Source organism: Saccharomyces paradoxus, chromosome XIII (assembly GCF_002079055.1).
Source record: "Saccharomyces paradoxus chromosome XIII, complete sequence".
Classification (NCBI taxonomy): domain Eukaryota; kingdom Fungi; phylum Ascomycota; class Saccharomycetes; order Saccharomycetales; family Saccharomycetaceae; genus Saccharomyces; species Saccharomyces paradoxus.
In genome coordinates, this window is record NC_047499.1 from 235220 (window position 1) to 253234 (window position 18015).

At 40.3% G+C, this 18015-nt stretch overlaps 10 protein-coding genes and 1 non-coding gene across 11 annotated transcripts; 5 read left to right on the forward strand and 6 right to left on the reverse strand.

Moving 5' to 3' along the window:
* Nucleotides 1-91: 91 nt before the first annotated feature.
* TAF11 (TATA-binding protein-associated factor TAF11) lies at nt 92-1132 on the reverse strand (the record flags this gene model as incomplete). The annotated part of the gene is made up of 1 exon (XM_033912408.1): nt 92-1132. One exon carries the CDS (start codon nt 1130-1132, stop codon nt 92-94), a length of 1041 nt encoding a protein of 346 aa, XP_033768299.1.
* Nucleotides 1133-1327: 195 nt separating this feature from the next.
* TRM9 (tRNA (carboxymethyluridine(34)-5-O)-methyltransferase) lies at nt 1328-2167 on the forward strand (the record flags this gene model as incomplete). The annotated part of the gene is made up of 1 exon (XM_033912409.1): nt 1328-2167. The coding sequence occupies one exon, from the start codon at nt 1328-1330 to the stop codon at nt 2165-2167; it is 840 nt and encodes a 279-aa protein (XP_033768300.1).
* Nucleotides 2168-2251: 84 nt separating this feature from the next.
* On the forward strand, nt 2252-3997 carry UBX2 (Ubx2p; the record flags this gene model as incomplete). The annotated part of the gene is made up of 1 exon (XM_033912410.1): nt 2252-3997. The coding sequence occupies one exon, from the start codon at nt 2252-2254 to the stop codon at nt 3995-3997; it is 1746 nt and encodes a 581-aa protein (XP_033768301.1).
* A 207-nt stretch (nt 3998-4204) lies between these two features.
* ERV25 (Erv25p) lies at nt 4205-4840 on the forward strand (the record flags this gene model as incomplete). Its single annotated transcript, XM_033912411.1, has 1 exon — nt 4205-4840. One exon carries the CDS (start codon nt 4205-4207, stop codon nt 4838-4840), a length of 636 nt encoding a protein of 211 aa, XP_033768302.1.
* Nucleotides 4841-4985: 145 nt separating this feature from the next.
* On the reverse strand, nt 4986-5519 carry RAD33 (Rad33p; the record flags this gene model as incomplete). The annotated part of the gene is made up of 1 exon (XM_033912412.1): nt 4986-5519. One exon carries the CDS (start codon nt 5517-5519, stop codon nt 4986-4988), a length of 534 nt encoding a protein of 177 aa, XP_033768303.1.
* Nucleotides 5520-5763: 244 nt separating this feature from the next.
* SPT5 (transcription elongation factor SPT5) lies at nt 5764-8967 on the forward strand (the record flags this gene model as incomplete). Its single annotated transcript, XM_033912413.1, has 1 exon — nt 5764-8967. One exon carries the CDS (start codon nt 5764-5766, stop codon nt 8965-8967), a length of 3204 nt encoding a protein of 1067 aa, XP_033768304.1.
* Nucleotides 8968-9407: 440 nt separating this feature from the next.
* MRPL39 (mitochondrial 54S ribosomal protein bL33m) lies at nt 9408-9620 on the reverse strand (the record flags this gene model as incomplete). Its single annotated transcript, XM_033912414.1, has 1 exon — nt 9408-9620. The coding sequence occupies one exon, from the start codon at nt 9618-9620 to the stop codon at nt 9408-9410; it is 213 nt and encodes a 70-aa protein (XP_033768305.1).
* Nucleotides 9621-9945: 325 nt separating this feature from the next.
* Nucleotides 9946-11097, reverse strand: ERG6 (sterol 24-C-methyltransferase; the record flags this gene model as incomplete). The annotated part of the gene is made up of 1 exon (XM_033912415.1): nt 9946-11097. The coding sequence occupies one exon, from the start codon at nt 11095-11097 to the stop codon at nt 9946-9948; it is 1152 nt and encodes a 383-aa protein (XP_033768306.1).
* An 854-nt stretch (nt 11098-11951) lies between these two features.
* On the forward strand, nt 11952-13949 carry YAP1 (DNA-binding transcription factor YAP1; the record flags this gene model as incomplete). Its single annotated transcript, XM_033912416.1, has 1 exon — nt 11952-13949. One exon carries the CDS (start codon nt 11952-11954, stop codon nt 13947-13949), a length of 1998 nt encoding a protein of 665 aa, XP_033768307.1.
* Nucleotides 13950-14239: 290 nt separating this feature from the next.
* GIS4 (Gis4p) lies at nt 14240-16564 on the reverse strand (the record flags this gene model as incomplete). Its single annotated transcript, XM_033912417.1, has 1 exon — nt 14240-16564. One exon carries the CDS (start codon nt 16562-16564, stop codon nt 14240-14242), a length of 2325 nt encoding a protein of 774 aa, XP_033768308.1.
* A 740-nt stretch (nt 16565-17304) lies between these two features.
* Nucleotides 17305-17386, reverse strand: SPAR_Mtrna5S. The gene has a single exon. It is a non-coding gene; the product is annotated as a tRNA-Ser (tRNA).
* Nucleotides 17387-18015: the final 629 nt, after the last annotated feature.

Consider the following 18015-nt stretch of genomic DNA (forward strand, 5'->3'; position numbering starts at 1 on the left):
AGCATGTCATTTCAAACGACATGTTAAAAATTATATATATATACATATGTGTATGTTCATATATGTTGGAGCCGCTGCACATGGTCTGTAGCTATCTGAACAGGGATCCTTGCCCTTCGCCTTGAGTTCTCCAGTAAGCGTTCGGCAAAGTGTCCGACTGCAGACGGTAGAGTCTCCATGCTTCACGGATGTGTTCGGGCAGTAAGGGACTATTGTTGTATTTTTCGATGCTTACATCTAGTTTGTTGAATTGAAGAACAAGCTTATTGTACTGCTCAATGAGTTGTAACTTCAAGTCTTGTGAATTGTGGTCAGATTGTTGTAAAGATTTTGACTGTAATAATGAGTTTCCCAGTGTAGTTTCACGCTTGTCTACTTCCTCATCGTCGAAGAAAAAATCAGGCTCGTCTTCGGGCACGCTATCGGATTGATAATCTTGCTTGTATTGCTGGTTGTCTATGATGGAGAAAGTCAATTTTTTTAGATACTTTTTTAATTTATAGCCTATTTTGGTCCTCTTGTCAAACTCTATGCACATTTGACTTGTCAACCACTTATTCTTCACAATCATGGCCAGTTCGATTATCTCACCGGCATATATTTTGCCCACTGCCTGCAAAAAAACACGAATATTTTCACTTATGGTTTGATTAGCTACTGTGCTAGCCAGCTTTTTGACCTGGGTTTTGTTTAGAGATGTCCTGTGGAAAACCTCAAACCGATTAGTTTGATCCTTATCTAAGTTGGTTACCAAGAGTTTGAACTGCTCGTCCTGTTTAAGTTTTTCATTTACATCTTCATTGCCATTGGCGTTTTCGTAATTGTTGTTTTGTGTTTGCTGTTGTATGATGTCTTGTGGAAAGATTAGGTTTTCAGGGACTTTATTGATAGAGTCCGGGTCTTGCTGGTTCATCTTGGATTTCTGGTATTTGTATTTCAGATATTTAATTAATTGATTGTTGACTGGTGTACCACCCGTTCGTAGGTTTTGTAGTTTCCACGTAACGTAGTCTTGATCCTCACTGATGACTTGGTCAATCATCTGCTTTGTAGAAAAATAGTTTGCTATTGTCAGTATTGGCGGGTAGTTGACTTTGGGGATGGTATCCAAAGGACCTTGAGGTTCGGCCATAGTGAGGCTGTTGTGGCTCAAACTTAATTTGTGTCCTTCATTTATATGGCTAATTACATCAATTTACCTCTTCACAATTTTTCAATTTCTTTAACTTTTCAGTTTAAGAAATTGGAATAAGAGAAAAAATTCGGTAATGGATTGAGCAGAGATGAGGCTTCGAAGAGCAAAGAAATAAAAGGCTACGACACCAGCATGGGGATGAACGAAGCAGCTGAAAAAGAGCAGGAGTATGTCCACAAAGTTTATAACGAGATAGCGCCGCATTTCTCGCAAACTAGATATAAGCCATGGCCCATAGTGACGCGGTTCTTGAAGACTCGTCCAACGGGTGCCATCGGTATCGACGTTGGGTGTGGCAATGGTAAGTACCTCGGAGTGAATCCTGATGTGTATATTATTGGGTCAGACCGCTCAGATGGTCTCATTGAGTGCGCCAGAGGTATAAATCCATCCTACAACCTACTGGTGGCAGATGGGCTGAACCTACCACACAAGGACAACACATTCGACTTTGCTATCTCAATTGCTGTAGTGCATCACTGGTCCACGAGGGAGAGACGTGTTGAGGTGATCAGACACGTTCTATCGAAGCTACGCCAAGGCGGGCAAGCATTAATCTACTGTTGGGCTCTAGAACAGGGCAGCTCCCGTAGGGGATACCATGAGGGCATGGAGCAAGATGTATTTGTCCCCTGGGTTCTTCCCAAGGATAAAGCCAAACCAAAATCTGAATCAACGCCGGTTATCAAGGCCAAGACAAAGCCAAGGCCAAACTTGATGAATATTCCCCCAAAGGAGCGTTCCGAGTACTTGCAACGCTGGAAGGAGGAGCAGCAGCGCAATAAATCTCTCGACAATAGCGACCATGAGCAACAGAAAGATCAAGAGCAGGAAAAGGAAGAGGTCAAATACCGATACTATCATTTATACCGGGAGGGCGAATTGGCTGAGGATTGCCGCCAAGCTGGTGCTGCCGTTCATAGTGAGGGCTTCGAGCGCGACAATTGGTGGGTGGTGGCCCAGAAGAGATGAAGGTAATATATAGGTAGACAGGTTTATTTGTAGCAGCAGGAATTACAGTAGAAGTATGTAATAATTTTCACAATATAATCGAAGATGCCAGTAGTCAATCATGAGGATAGCGAATTCCATCTCTCGCACACAGAGGAGGACAAGTTAAACGAGTTCCAGGTCATCACGAATTTCCCCCCAGAGGACTTGCCGGATGTGGTGAGACTGTTGAGGAACCATGGTTGGCAGTTAGAACCAGCATTGAGCCGATACTTCGATGGAGAGTGGAGAGGCGGACCTGAGGAGACGGTGGGAGAGTCCACTCCAACGACACCCATGGCAGACACCTTGGCTCCACCCGCGTTGGGCCCTAGGCCCTTGCCATTCACGACCTCGCTGCCCGTAGTCAGACCATTGCCAGCAAACTTCCGCCACGATTTCAGAACCGTTGGGCTGAACGGACGCTCCAACACTGTGTGGTCCATGTTTGACTCTTTCAGTTATGATGGCAACCCCCTTCTTTTTGTTTTACTGTTGATCCCTAGGATAATCAATAGGTTGTCTGCCACAATATTCACGTTCTTTTGCACCCTATTGTCCCTGCATTCCATAGGTGGTGGCGGTAATTCAGCAAAGCCGAAGATCTCCAAGATTCCAAAGGCGCCAACCAGAGAAACACATATTCCGTTGGCTGAAATACTAGGCGACATGAAGGACAAGGATGCATTGTGCCAGCTAAAAAGCTTCAAGCCAGATATTTCCTTCAATGAGGCCTTGCGTATCGCAAAGGAGGAGTTTAAGTTTATGTTGCTCATCCTAGTTGGTGACACCTACGACACCGATACAGAAGCCATCGATGTTAATTCTAAGCTGCTTTTGGAGAAGATTTTGTTAAACAAAAAGACTTTACAGTACTTGCGCAAGATTGATGACGACCTGATCATTTACTTGAAGTGCGTTCACGAGTTAGAACCTTGGTTAATTGCTCAGCAACTAGGTGTCAGAAACACGCCGGAAATCTTTCTCGTTGCCAACGTGGCTAACACGACTTCCCGTTCAGAGACTCTGCCCTCACAAAGACTCTCTATTCTCGGCAAGTTGAAGATTAATTCATTGAACAGATTCTTGCAGTCGTTAACAAACGTGGTAGAAAAGTACACTCCGGAATTAGTTGTTAACAAAACCGAAATGCACGAGCTACGCATGTCAAGAGAAATTAAAAAACTGCAGGAAGATGCATACAAGAAGTCTCTAGAAATGGACAGAATCAAAGCTATAGAGAAGGAAAAAAGCTTGAAACGCGCCCAGGACTTGAAATTAAACTCGACTGCTCAACAATTAAACTGGCTAAAGGCTTGCATCGATGAACTCCAGCCGTTGGCGGTAGCGGGGAAGCAAGCTACTCTGCAATTCAGGACCTCCAGTGGCAAAAGATTCGTCAAGAAGTTCCCCTCCATGGCTACACTTTATCAAATCTACCAATCCATCGGGTGTCACATATACCTCGAGGTATACTCTAGTGACCCTGCGGAATGGTCTAACGCCCTTCAAGAGAAAATTAGGCAGTTGTCTGCAGACGATAACGTGCTCTGCTTCAAAGAAGGACAATTCGAGACGGGTACTGCTACTACTGTCGAAGAGCTCGGCGACATCATCAACAACGAGCTTATTTCTTTTGACCTCGAACAAGGTAAGCTCGAATTCAATTTTGAATTGGTATCTCCTTTCCCTAAGTATACTGTGCATCCTGACGAACGGATGTCGGTGGACCAAGTGCCCCAGCTATGGCCAAATGGCAGCCTCTTAGTGGAAGCTCTCGTTGAAGAAGATGAAGAAAATGAAGAACAATGATAATATAACATCTCGTTAAAAACGACAAACGCGTACAAAGAGTCTCCGAAGTTTACTTTTTTTTCATTTTTCGTCTTTACTCTTTCGTCTCCCTAATGATTTTGGCCAACCGTTGGTTGTTACGTGTTATATGTTTGTTTTAGGAGCTGGGGCTACGTTTATAGTTTTATAACTCAGTTGACCTCATAAGCGAAAAGCAAGAAAAGGATGCAGGTGTTACAGTTATGGTTAACAACTTTGATCTCTTTGGTGGTGGCAGTGCAGGGATTACATTTCGACATTGCGGCATCTACAAACCCAGAACTGGTTTGTATTCGTGATTTTGTCACTGAAGGTCAGTTGGTGGTCGTGGATGTCCACTCGGATGGTTCTGTTGGAGATGGACAAAAGCTAAACCTCTTCGTGCGTGATTCTATTGGAAACGAGTATCGTAGAAAGAGGGATTTTGCAGGTGACGTTCGTGTTGCGTTTACTGCTCCATCTTCTACAGCATTCGACGTTTGTTTTGAAAATGAGGCTCAGTATCGTGGCCGTTCTTTGAGCAGGGCCATTGAATTGGACATTGAGAGCGGTGCTGAAGCTCGTGACTGGAACAAGATCAGCGCCAACGAAAAGTTGAAACCTATAGAAGTCGAGTTGCGTAGAGTGGAGGAAATCACGGACGAAATTGTCGACGAATTGACTTACTTGAAAAACAGAGAGGAGAGACTAAGAGACACTAATGAATCTACCAATAGAAGGGTAAGAAATTTCTCAATTTTGGTTATTATTGTCTTGTCCTCGCTGGGTGTTTGGCAAGTCAATTATTTGAAAAACTACTTCAAAACGAAACATATCATTTAGGCAAAGAAAGAGGAACACGCCACGCATTTGTGTATCAACTTACCCTATAATCGCATATGTATTCGACTATTTTTTACATATATATGAATAGATCCCAGAACAGAAAAATGAAGAAAAAAATATACTTGAACATGGATTTGTTCGTTTACATCTTTAAATATCCTAGCTTTCCCAATACACAACCAAAATCCAAATACGTCATGAAAAGTCTCTTGCCATCAGTAGCACAACTAATCATTTCAATGATCCCGGCACTCTGATCGGCCCCGATGAGGTTGGAGATTTTTTGAAGATCTTTTACACTTAACACATGATCTCTTAACGCCACTTGCGGGAAGTCCACGTCTCTGCCACAGTTTTTAACAAGCATCGACCACAAATCATCTATTATCGTTAAATTATTCATCAGTATCAGTAACTGGCATGTACATCGTACCAGTTTCGTGAAATCTATCACTTCAGTACCCTCAATAATAACATCTTCATTCCTCACCAGTTTGCAAATTGTGGGTTCTAGTTGTAAATCCTGGAAGAATCTAGGTAGTTCATTAACGGTCATATCATGATCCAGACTAGACTCCGCATATTTTCCCAGAATTTCATCCTCAACTTCGATGGGTACTTTCGGGTTCTCGAATAGCTGTACTCTTTCATAACTGACACTATTGGATTTGCTCATTGAAACAGAACCTAGAAGCTATTAGGCAGTCTGGCCTTGTTAATGTGGTGCTTGCATATGTAATAATTGTAAAGGTCCACATTATATATTTCAGAATTGTGGACCTTCGAAGGTGACCCGCCTGATGTGCGACATATGGAAAAAAATTTGGATGGAAATGCTCAAAGATTGGTACCATTAACAAGAATCACTCACACAAGTAGGTAAGAGCAGAAGGAGAAAAGGAACGGGTGTTGTGATAATTATGAGTGACAACTCGAACACAAACGTGAACATGCAGGAACATGATCAACAAGTTGCTGATCCTGTGGTGGTTCCGCAGTCTACCGCCACTAACGATGAAAATACTAGTGACAAAAATACTGTTGATAGTAGCACTGCCACCACAACAAGAACTACAGAACGCGCAGAAAGTATAAGCAATCTCCCCCTTCCAGGTAACGAAGACGAAGCAAAGGCAGATCTACAACAATCCGAGAATAATGTAGAAACAATGGCCGCAGATCAGGCTTCATCCAGCGACAAGCATGCTTTTCCAAGTGTATCTGCTACAGATGATGTCCCAGAAACTTCAAATGCGGATCCATCCGAACCAAATGAAACTGTTAAGAAGGAAGAGGCCTCTGATGAAAGGAAGAGGCCTCGCGAAGAGGAAGCCAAAAATAGTGATGGTGATAAGAAAGATGAGGGCGATAACAAAGATGACGACGATGACGACGATGATGACGATGATGATGATGACGATGACGACGATGATGAAGCCCCAACTAAGAGGCGTCGTCAAGAAAGGAACAGATTCCTGGATATTGAAGCTGAGGTTAGTGATGATGAAGATGAAGATGAAGACGAAGAGGATTCAGAGTTGGTTCGTGAAGGTTTCATTACCCATGGTGATGATGAAGATGACGAATCAAGTGCTCCGGGTGCAAGAAGAGACGATAGATTACATAGACAACTGGACCAAGATTTGAACAAGACTTCAGAAGAAGATGCTCAAAGGTTAGCGAAAGAATTAAGGGAGCGTTACGGTAGAAGTAGTTCCAAGCAATATCGTGCTGCTGCTCAAGATGGTTACGTGCCACAGAGGTTTCTTCTACCAAGTGTTGATACAGCTACCATTTGGGGTGTGCGCTGCAGACCAGGCAAAGAAAAGGAATTGACTCGTAAGTTATTGAAAAAAAAATTCAATTTGGATAGGGCCATGGGTAAAAAAAAATTGAAAATTCTATCCATTTTCCAAAGGGATAATTACACAGGAAGAATTTATATTGAAGCACCTAAACAATCCGTTATTGAAAAATTTTGTAATGGTGTTCCAGATATTTATATTTCTCAAAAATTGCTAATTCCCGTCCAAGAATTACCTCTATTACTGAAACCAAATAAATCAGATGACGTCGCTTTGGAAGAGGGTAGTTATGTTCGTATTAAGAGAGGGATCTACAAGGGTGATTTGGCGATGGTCGACCAAATTAGTGAGAATAATTTAGAAGTGATGCTGAAAATTGTTCCCCGTTTGGATTATGGTAAATTTGACGAAATTGATCCGACAACGCAACAACGTAAATCTAGAAGACCAACTTTTGCTCATAGAGCTCCACCACAATTGTTTAACCCAACGATGGCCCTGAGATTAGATCAAGCTAATCTTTATAAAAGGGATGACCGTCACTTTACTTATAAGAATGAGGATTATATTGATGGTTATCTGTATAAGTCCTTCAGGATTCAACATGTGGAAACCAAAAATATTCAGCCAACTGTGGAGGAATTAGCAAGATTCGGTTCCAAAGAGGGCGCAGTAGATCTAACATCAGTTTCACAATCAATCAAGAAGGCCCAAGCTGCAAAGGTCACTTTCCAACCAGGTGATCGTATCGAAGTTTTAAATGGTGAACAGCGTGGTTCCAAGGGTATTGTAACAAGAACTACAAAAGATATCGCCACAATCAAACTAAATGGTTTTACAACTCCTTTAGAATTTCCTATTTCTACCCTAAGAAAGATTTTCGAACCTGGTGACCACGTTACTGTCATCAATGGTGAACATCAAGGTGATGCTGGTTTAGTTCTTATGGTAGAGCAAGGCCAAGTGACATTCATGTCAACTCAGACAAGCAGAGAAGTTACCATTACAGCAAATAATCTATCCAAATCTATTGACACTACAGCTACGTCAAGTGAATACGCGTTACATGACATAGTCGAATTGAGTGCTAAGAATGTCGCTTGTATTATTCAGGCTGGTCACGATATCTTCAAGGTTATTGATGAAACTGGTAAAGTATCGACAATTACCAAGGGCTCTATCTTGAGTAAAATAAATACTGCTCGTGCACGTGTTTCTAGTGTCGATGCAAATGGTAATGAAATCAAAATTGGTGATACAATAGTAGAAAAAGTAGGTTCACGCAGGGAGGGTCAGGTCCTATACATACAAACACAGCAAATTTTTGTTGTCTCAAAGAAGATTGTTGAAAATGCTGGGGTTTTTGTTGTTAACCCTAGTAATGTCGAAGCCGTGGCGTCCAAGGATAATATGCTAAGTAACAAAATGGATTTAAGCAAAATGAATCCGGAAATCATTTCTAAAATGGGACCTCCATCATCCAAGACATTCCAACAACCTATTCAGTCCAGAGGAGGTCGTGAAGTTGCACTCGGCAAAACAGTTAGAATTCGTTCCGCTGGTTATAAAGGTCAATTAGGTATTGTGAAAGATGTGAACGGTGATAAAGCTACCGTCGAATTACATTCTAAGAACAAACATATTACAATTGATAAACATAAGTTAACATATTATAATCGTGAAGGTGGTGAAGGTATCACATATGATGAATTGGTTAATAGACGCGGTAGAGTTCCACAGGCCAGAATGGGCCCAAGTTACGTTAGTGCCCCAAGAAATATGGCAACTGGCGGTATTGCAGCAGGGGCTGCTGCCTCTTCAGGTCTCAGTGGTGGTATGACGCCAGGATGGAGTTCGTTCGATGGCGGTAAAACACCAGCCGTAAACGCTCAAAGCGGCTCAGGTGGTGGCGGTGTCTCCTCATGGGGTGGTGCTTCCACTTGGGGTGGCCAAGGTAATGGAGGTGCTTCTGCTTGGGGTGGTGCCGGTGGCGGTGCCTCAGCTTGGGGCGGCCAAGGTACTGGTGCTACTTCTACTTGGGGCGGTGCTTCGGCCTGGGGTAACAAATCAAGTTGGGGCGGTGCGTCGACTTGGGCTTCAGGAGGTGAATCTAACGGTGCCATGTCTACTTGGGGTGGTACCGGTGACAGGTCAGCCTACGGTGGGGCTTCCACCTGGGGAGGAAACAGCAATAATAAGAGTGCAAGAGATGGTGGAGCTTCTGCTTGGGGTAACCAAGATGATGGGAATAGGTCTGCCTGGAACAATCAAGGAAATAAGTCGAACTATGGTGGTAATAGTACATGGGGAGGTCATTAATCACCAAAAAGAGAAAACATTATTACCCAAGAAGGAATTAATAAAAAAAAAGACTTTAATATTACCACATTAATAAGAATAGTAATGAAGATTTGAATGTTTCGATGAAATACTGAATCTTAATCTTTTTTTTCATTTATGCTTGCATTTGTATGTCACAAGTTTTCCTCGATTCTAACTTTTACATATACGTATGTATGTATGTATGTATGCATATGTGTCTTTGCATATCTAAATGAAATATCAACTTTATTATGAGAAAGTTGATTATTGTAATGTATTTTTAACAACTTCTTTTTCGTGGCGGAATTTCTTTCCGTTTGAATCGTATACAAAATGTACGTATCTATTACTTATTTACAGGACAAAAGAAAAAAATTGCTTGACATCTGTGAATGCGATGGTTCTGCCTGTTACAGTTCATGCGTATTCATCCTTTTTCACTTGGCTGTTCGCAAGAAATCTAATGGCTTCCTTTCTGCTACCTTCCTTTTCTTTGCTTCTTTGAAGAGCACGTGCCTTTTCACCACAGGATCGTATCTGACTTGAGTAACTAAAGGTGCACCTTTCTTTATCGAGATGTAACGAGAATACCCGCTTGCCGCTGTAGATAATAGTTTGATGACACTGTTCTTAGACTTCACTTTTACCATCTCAGCACATAAATATGGAAATGGTTACGATGTTGTATTCTTGCTGTCTTCTACTGAAGGGGAGTTTCAGTATGTATTTGTGAGCAGCAAAGAGTGGTTTTTTCTCATTTCGAAGGGAAATGCAGGTCGCTCGCCACGGAATGAATGATAAGAAAAGAAAAGCCAAACCCGGAAATCATAAGTGGGATAAGTTGTGAGGTAGTAAAGATGTCGGAGGGTCTACGCATAGGGAACCTGCTAGCAATGAACGTGCCAATTTATCTGCATATATAAGAAAAAAGGTATATATGGGGAGTTTTATTTGAATCTTATTGATCTAGTGAATTTATTGAGTTGCTTCTTCGGAAGCGTTGGGGGAGGTTTCGGCATTTTCTGGTTTTCTAGCGACGAAAAGCATCATAGGAGTGAATAACTTGGACTTACCACCAGCAACTAAACCAACCGCAGCATTTTCTAGGGCGGCAGTAACTTCCTTGGAACCCTCTGGGGCTAGACCTAATTTTTCCATGACAGTAACCATTGCTGTAGTAAATTGTCTACCTAAGTAAGAAGTTCTGAAAAATGTGGCCAAATTAGCTAGATTTTGAACGTACTTCCACTCACCAGTCAATGGGTAATACCAAGGGATTTCATCATCATTGTCTGCCAAGTCTTCACTGTCGAGGACTTCGAAACCACAGTTTTTCAAAGCTTTTCTAGCCACGTCAACCTGGAACATCTTGGGAATACCATCACCCAGTTCAATTTCGTAAGCGATTTTTCTATGTTCAGGATTATTTTCGTCATATTTATCAGTCATTACCCATTCGTAAACAGCAAAGGTACCACCCGGTTTTAAGACCTTGTAGATTTCACTGTATACACCTTCTAATTTTGGAGCGTGACATGTGGCTTCAATTGCATAAACTTTGTCAAAAGTGTTTTCTTCGAAATCCATATGCATGAAATCACCCTTAACAAAGTCCATTTGGTCGCTCAAATTGTATTTTTTAGCGTAATATTTGGCCTTGGCAATTTGATAGTCGTTATTATTTAAACCGATGACGTTACAGCCGGTGAATCTTGCAATCTCTCTCGCTGGGCCCCCAACACCACAGCCGACATCAAGAACCAAATCATCCTTTTGAATACCAGCCTTGTAAGCTAGATAATGTTCATGTCTTGCTATCGAGGCGGCAAAACTCTCACCTTTATAAAATCTGCTGAAATGGAAAGAGGAACCCCAACCATATTCATAGAAATCTGTAACGACGTTGTAGTAAGAATGTGTAGCTTCATTATAATCCTCAAGACGACGTTCTTCGGCATCTTGATCGGTCTTACCGTCCCAATTTCTCAAGTACTTCTGAACGGCTTCCTTTTGAGCAGAGTTGTTCTTCGACATCAATGCGCTCAAACCTGTCTTTTTACCGATGTCATCACCGTGCAATTCCCTAGTGAATTGGGCCTGTCTTTTTCTCAATTCTGTTTCACTCATCTTATGCTATTACTACTATTGTTATATGCTTACTTTTTTCAAACTATTTAAAACTTAAATCAGAAGGAACACAGATAAAGGAAAACTTGAATCAAAAAGTTACAGTTTATAAATTATTAAGACGGATGGAAAGAAAAAGAGAGCAAAAGGGATAGGAAAAAACACCCGAACTATATAAAAGCAGCGGGGAAGTTATCGGCAGCAAGTATTGAAGATTCCTCACTAATCTTCGCATAAGACATATGCTTCGTAAGGCGATAAAAATGGAGTGTAACATGAAGACGAAATAAAGCACACTGACAGTGAATAATACACTACATCCTCCTCACTTGCTCTCGCTTCTCGAAAACTTTTTTGTATTTATCGGAAACGGCAGTAAACGACGCCAAAAGATGAAAAATATTGCGGGAACGAGGTGCCTTATACGATATCGGGGCTTGGTTCTAGCCCTTATCATTAGCTGGATCAGCCCCATCGATTTTTCTTAAAACTAGTAGCGAACCCTAGCTGCCTGGTTAATGTAAACCTAGGTTTTCGTTTCTTTTTCTAAGCGCGGGTAATAGTTAAGGCCCCGCCAAAGCGGCTTCTTTGTCATGGGAACAGGAAACCCTCCGATGAAGAGAAGGTGGGTGGCAACTGACGGATGTGTAAGGTCTTAGAGAAATATCTACGTAATAGTCCTCCGTATACCGGTCAAGCAGAGATTCTTTAAGGTATATATAGGATTCGTGTGTTTTAGCTCCTTCTCTTGACCCGCAGGTTGACTTATACGTGAACGAGAGCGGTTTTTAGTATATTAAGGGAAGTTTTTGCCACCCAAGAAGCTTTAAGGAGGAAAAGTTGTTTCTTAGACCATGAGTGTTTCCACTGCCAAGAGGTCACTGGATGTCGTTTCTTCGGGTTCTTTAGCGGAGTTTGAGGATTCAGAATCTCGTCACGATGAGACAGAAAATGAGCATAGACATAATGGTACAGGCGATAACGATGATAACGAGCAACCAAAGAGGAAGGGTACCAAAACTGGTAAAAAGCAAGATTTGGATCCTGAAACTAAGCAGAAGAGGACTGCCCAAAATCGAGCTGCCCAGAGAGCCTTTAGGGAACGTAAGGAGAGGAAGATGAAGGAATTGGAGAAGAAAGTACAGAGTTTGGAGAGTATTCAGCAACAAAATGAAGTGGAGGCTACTTTTTTGAGGGACCAGTTGGTCACGTTGGTGAACGAGTTAAAAAAATATAGGCCAGAAACAAGAAATGACTCAAAAGTGCTGGAATATTTAGCAAGGCGAGATCCTAATTTACATTCCTCAAAAAGTAACGCTAATCACAACAATAAACCAATTGTCACACCTAATGATGATATACAAGAAAACGTAAAACAGAAGATGAATTTCACGTTTCAGTATCCGCTTGATAAGGACGATGACGACAGTAAAAATGTGGAAAAACAATTACCTTCGCCAAATGATCCAAGCCATTCGGCCCCTGTGCCTATAAAGCAGACACAAAAGAAATTAAGTGACGCTACAGATTCCTCCAGTGCTACTTTGGATTCCTTTTCAAATGGTAACGATGTTCTTAATAACACACCAAACTCCTCCACCTCGATGGATTGGTTAGATAATGTGATATATACAAACAGGTTTGTATCTGGTGATGATGGCTGCAAACGTAAAACTAAGAATGTGGACAGTAATATGTTCTCTAACGATTTCAATTTTGAAAATCAGTTTGATGAGCAAGTTTCTGAATTTTGTTCGAAAATGAACCAAGTCTGTGGAACGAGGCAATGTCCCATTCCTAAGAAACCTGTCTCTGCTCTTGATAAAGAAGTATTCGCGTCATCTTCTATATTGAGTTCAAATTCTCCTGCTTTAACAAATACTTGGGAATCACATTCCAGTATTACAGTTAATACTCCTGCTAATGTCACCGCTAATGATACCGCACACGGAAATTCTCTCTCCGGTTTCGGCCAACTCGGTTTCGATGTGACTGCGAATCATTATGTTGTGAATGATAATAGCACAGGTAGTGCTGACAACAAGAACAAGAATAACGCGAATAATAATAATAATAATAATAATAATAACAATAACAATAACAATAACAATAACAATAATAATAACGACAATTTACTTCCATTCATATCCGAGCCACCATTCGACATGAATCAAGTCACTAATTTTTTCAGCCCGGGGTCAACCGACATTGGTGCCTCTAACACTAATCCAAACCTACTGCAAAACAGTAGAGAGGATATACCTTTTATCAATGCAAGTCTGGCTTTCCCAGACGACAGTTCAACTAATATTCAACTACAACCTTTCTCTGAATCTCAATCTCAAAATAAGTTTGACTATGACATGTTTTTTAGGGATTCATCGAAGGAAGGTAACAACCTATTTGAAGAATTTTTAGAGGATGATGATGATGATGATGATGATGATGATGACGGTGGTAAAAAAGCAGCGAATATATCTGACGATGAGTCGAGTTTGATTAAAAACCAGTTAATTAACGAAGAACCCCAACTTCCGAAACAATGCCTACCATCAACGCTGGAAAAGAAAAGTGAAACTTCACAAAAAAAAATGGACAGCGGTGTGCAGGATGCTAACAAGATTAATAATGGCAGTGATAACGATAACGATAATGATGTTGTTCCTTCTAAGGAAGGCTCTCTACTAAGGTGTTCGGAGATTTGGGACAGAATAACAACACATCCAAAATACTCAGATATTGATGTTGACGGATTATGTTCTGAGCTAATGGCAAAGGCAAAATGTTCAGAAAGAGGGGTTGTCATCAACGCAGAAGACGTTCAATTAGCTTTGAATAAGCATATGAACTAAAAGTGGGGACTTTATGACTGACTGAATAAGTGGAAGAACTTTTTTTATTATGTTACAATTAAATTTTTATTAATCTACCTTGTTTCGCCTCTTCGCCGAAAGTTGGTAGATCAGATTGACTTAGGTGTTTTCTATGTACACAACCTATATTTTCAATATATCTAGACTATCTATGAATTCTTCGTATCACTTTCAAGTGTCATTATAGAAATCGGTAAGTGCAATAGTACCAGTGATAATTATAATTATAATACAAGCATATATATATATATATAGCGGCAAAGTATTCCTTACATGATGGTGCAACGCTGAGATTTATCCGTACCTGCAGAACCACTGTTTTTATGATTCCTAAACCTATTCATCTGAAACTTCCAACGCTTTCTATCCTTGTTGGCGCCATGAGTATGATTGTCTATACCGCTTAAAGACTTTAGTAACGTAGGTAATGGCAAACTTTTGGACCTTTCGACGGCACTCATAGCATTAATAGAGCTCTTTATCTTTTTCAGCTCATTTTTAGAGTTACTTTCATTGTTACCTTTGGAATTAAGTTTGAAAGAATTTTTTTTGTTCAATGAATGGCTGAAATTCAAAGAGGTCGTATTGGTGTCCGACAGTTGTGTCATTGGATAAGGTTCGCTTGATGAAATTGTATCTTCACCTGTTTTAGAGTTATCCAACTCGTTACTATTACTCTTGTCGATTTTGGTAACAGAATTATGTCTATTGAATGCCCACTCCCCGATACTGTTGACAGTTCTAATAGAACGGTGTGCTGTGGTAACGTTAGATTCCATTCTAGTTGGTATGTACATTTGTGGGCCTGACTGTTCGGATAATGAAGCATCGTCACCGTCGTCTTCATCATCGATATACTCATTATAACCGTTGTTATATGCAGTTGGGAAATATTGTTGTGGGTCGTGAGTTAATGATAACTCAGAATCCAGAGGTTGTTCCTTCGATATGCCTTCCCTATTTTCATAATTAGGATTTTTAAGTTCTTCTTCAACTTCTTTGCTGGAGTCCGTCACGATAACCATTGTATAAAATAGAATTTTGGGAAATGATCTCTTGATATCTAGCAAATCTTGAAGTGTTAGGATTTGTAAATTATTCATTGAAAAATTGGAATCATACAATAACCAATCATCGGTAACGCTTGCTATTGTAGGTTTGTTGTTTGATTGTCTAATTGCAGTAAAAATTTCTTTAGTGTCCGGATCCTGAATTAATATGGATTGCAAAACTAGTCTAAAATAACCGAGTGAATCACAAATTGAGATCGATGGTAAGATGGATAGTACTGAGTAGTCAGAAGAAGAGAGGTCTTCATCATCATAAACTTCCTCCCCATCATCCTCTCCTGATGCATACCCTTGGGCGTCATAGTTACGGTGAATTAGATGATCTTCCTCCTCTGGGGTTGTGGAAGTAGTTAAATTGTCTATAGAGCTCGTTATACTTGACAATTCGGAGACATAGGTGGCATTTGTGTGATCGGCATCTCCATGTTTCAGGCTACCTCGGCTACTACCGCTTAAACTGTAGTGAGCACTCCTACTATCACTGCTACTACTACAACTTGTGCAGCTAATAGAACTTTCCATGCTAGAACTTGCTTGATCGATCCTCTCATCACCAAGATCATTTGAGACCCTGGTATAATGATCTTCAACCCCATCTTGATCATTTTCATCCTCACGCCTTGCAGTAGTTAAGCTCAGATCTTGTCCGGGATATGTGGATGATAGGTCTTCGCCAGCAAAACTATCTATTGATATTATCTCGGAATGTGATGGTGTATACTCTTCATTAGTGTACGATGGGAAAATTTTGGGTAGTCTATTAGGCTTTGGGTCTACTGTTCGCGAATGAGAAAAGTTTAGAACTATGGAACTTGTAGCATCGTCTCCTGCGTCTTCTTCATCATTTTCATTTACATTATTATTCTGAGGCACATCATGGTTATTGTTTTGACCATTCGCCGTCGCATTTATATCAACTGTATCGGGAGATGTTAAAGTCCTCGTATTCGTATTAGTTCGAGTAGCTGTTGCAGTCTGGGTATTTATATTTGACCACTGATCGTCTGAAATGTTTGGTTTTGACTTCCCATTTGAAGTTTTTGATGAAGATATTGGGGGGGGTTGTATTGAATTTCTATTATTATTTAAGGCCTTTGAATTTTTTTGAACTTGCCAACTTGTACTCGCAAATTCTAAAAAAGTAGGATCTTGGAAATTATTGAGGTTGTCCGTCAATAAGTAGTGGTTTTCGTGATTGTAGCAGTGGGAATGAGTTAACTTTGATATTTGAATGTGTTCTAATTTCTCCAGGTGGAAGTAATCTTTAAGAAAGATTTCTAATATGGAAATATCTTCATGAACATTCTCTGGGATGGAAACTAACAAAATTTTCTTGTTTGGTCTGGCCCAAATACTGTTATCACCATAAAAATGACTGTTCAGAAATCTTTTTAATAAAGTGTATTTTAATTGATTGCCTATAAGTTCTTCGAAATCTCCTAATCTTAGATTTGTTAGGTACCAAGACCATAAACCATTGTCATCATTGTCAAAATAGTCGCCCACTCTGACAGATTTTTGCATTATACTGGAGTAACAGAGTGCTTTTTGGTGTCTTTTGCGAACCGTCTTTTGAGCAGTTGAAAATTGAGAGTGAGAGTTGGTGAGGGGTAATTTCTGCAAACTTCTGCTAATATATTCTGCACTTGGTTCCCACTGTTCCCGGCCTTCACGTTTCTTGGCTGTACAAGGGAGGTTGAATCAGGTCCTGCCAAGTGAATAAGTTGAAGATATTTATCTAGCCTGCGATGGAAGGAACTACAATAGGAAAAAAACTTATTAAAAAAAGAAAAAAAAAAAAACAAGAATTCAATGGTTTAGGGATATAAATTTGATATAAAGATTTAAAGTAAATAAGTTTAGTGAATTACCATGCAAGCGAGTTCCTGCCTGCACCGGCTTCGTAGCAGGTGGAGTGCGATAGCGATGATACTGCCTGGGAACATAAAGTAAAGCCGTGAGCCCCGCGCTAGGAACGATGAGGAGAAACGGTCAGCGAATCGCCACATCCCATTTACGTAAAAGATGCCATGTAATCTTAACAGAAATAATGAACGGTCTGGAATTGAAGTCTCAGAATGCCAATAAACAAGAGAAAAGCTGAAAATAACATTTCCAGAGGTAAAAATGTATTTGCCGATCCGAAATAATCTCAAAACGAAAAAATGATTACAGGTGTAACAAAATTACCGCATTTTCGTCTCTTAGCACGACAAATATAAGCCTAAAAACCTAAAACCTCATCAGATAGAGTAAAAAACTAACGACAACTGCAGGACTCGAACCTGCGCGGGCAAAGCCCAAAAGATTTCTAATCTTTCGCCTTAACCACTCGGCCAAGTTGCCATGTTAATTTAATTATGTTGTATCTCAAGATGAGATACCTCAGCATTACTAGATTTACCAACCTAGACATAAAACATGTATGAAACACGTACGAAACAATAGACAAGATTGAGTATACTAGGCAACCTACTTGCCTAAGATGAACCAAACTAACCAAACGTATAAATACCTGAACAATTAGTTTAGATCCGAGATTCCGCGCTTCCACCCTTTAGTTAGATTCAGATCTTATATAGATTATATAGGATAAGTAACATTCTGTGAATCACGATAATAATAAGTCTGACAACAAGTTACTCTCCTAAACGACTTTAGGATTGTCAAGACATCCGGTATTACTCGAGCCCGTAATACAACAAATTATTTAGGAAAGCTATTTATTATTGATTCGTCATAATTTCTGGATATTAACTTGCTAATTTATATACATAGTTTAATGTAAGAGGAATTAATTCGGTTTATCGGTTACTAGATCAATAGATTGAAATTTTCATCCATGTTGCTTGGATTCTATAGTATAGGGTGTTAAAAGATATGGTGAATAATTTTGAGTAGATGTTGGAATGAAATTCCAATATCCTCTCTTTGGTAGTATAATATCATATGCGGTGTAAAAGGATGACATAAAG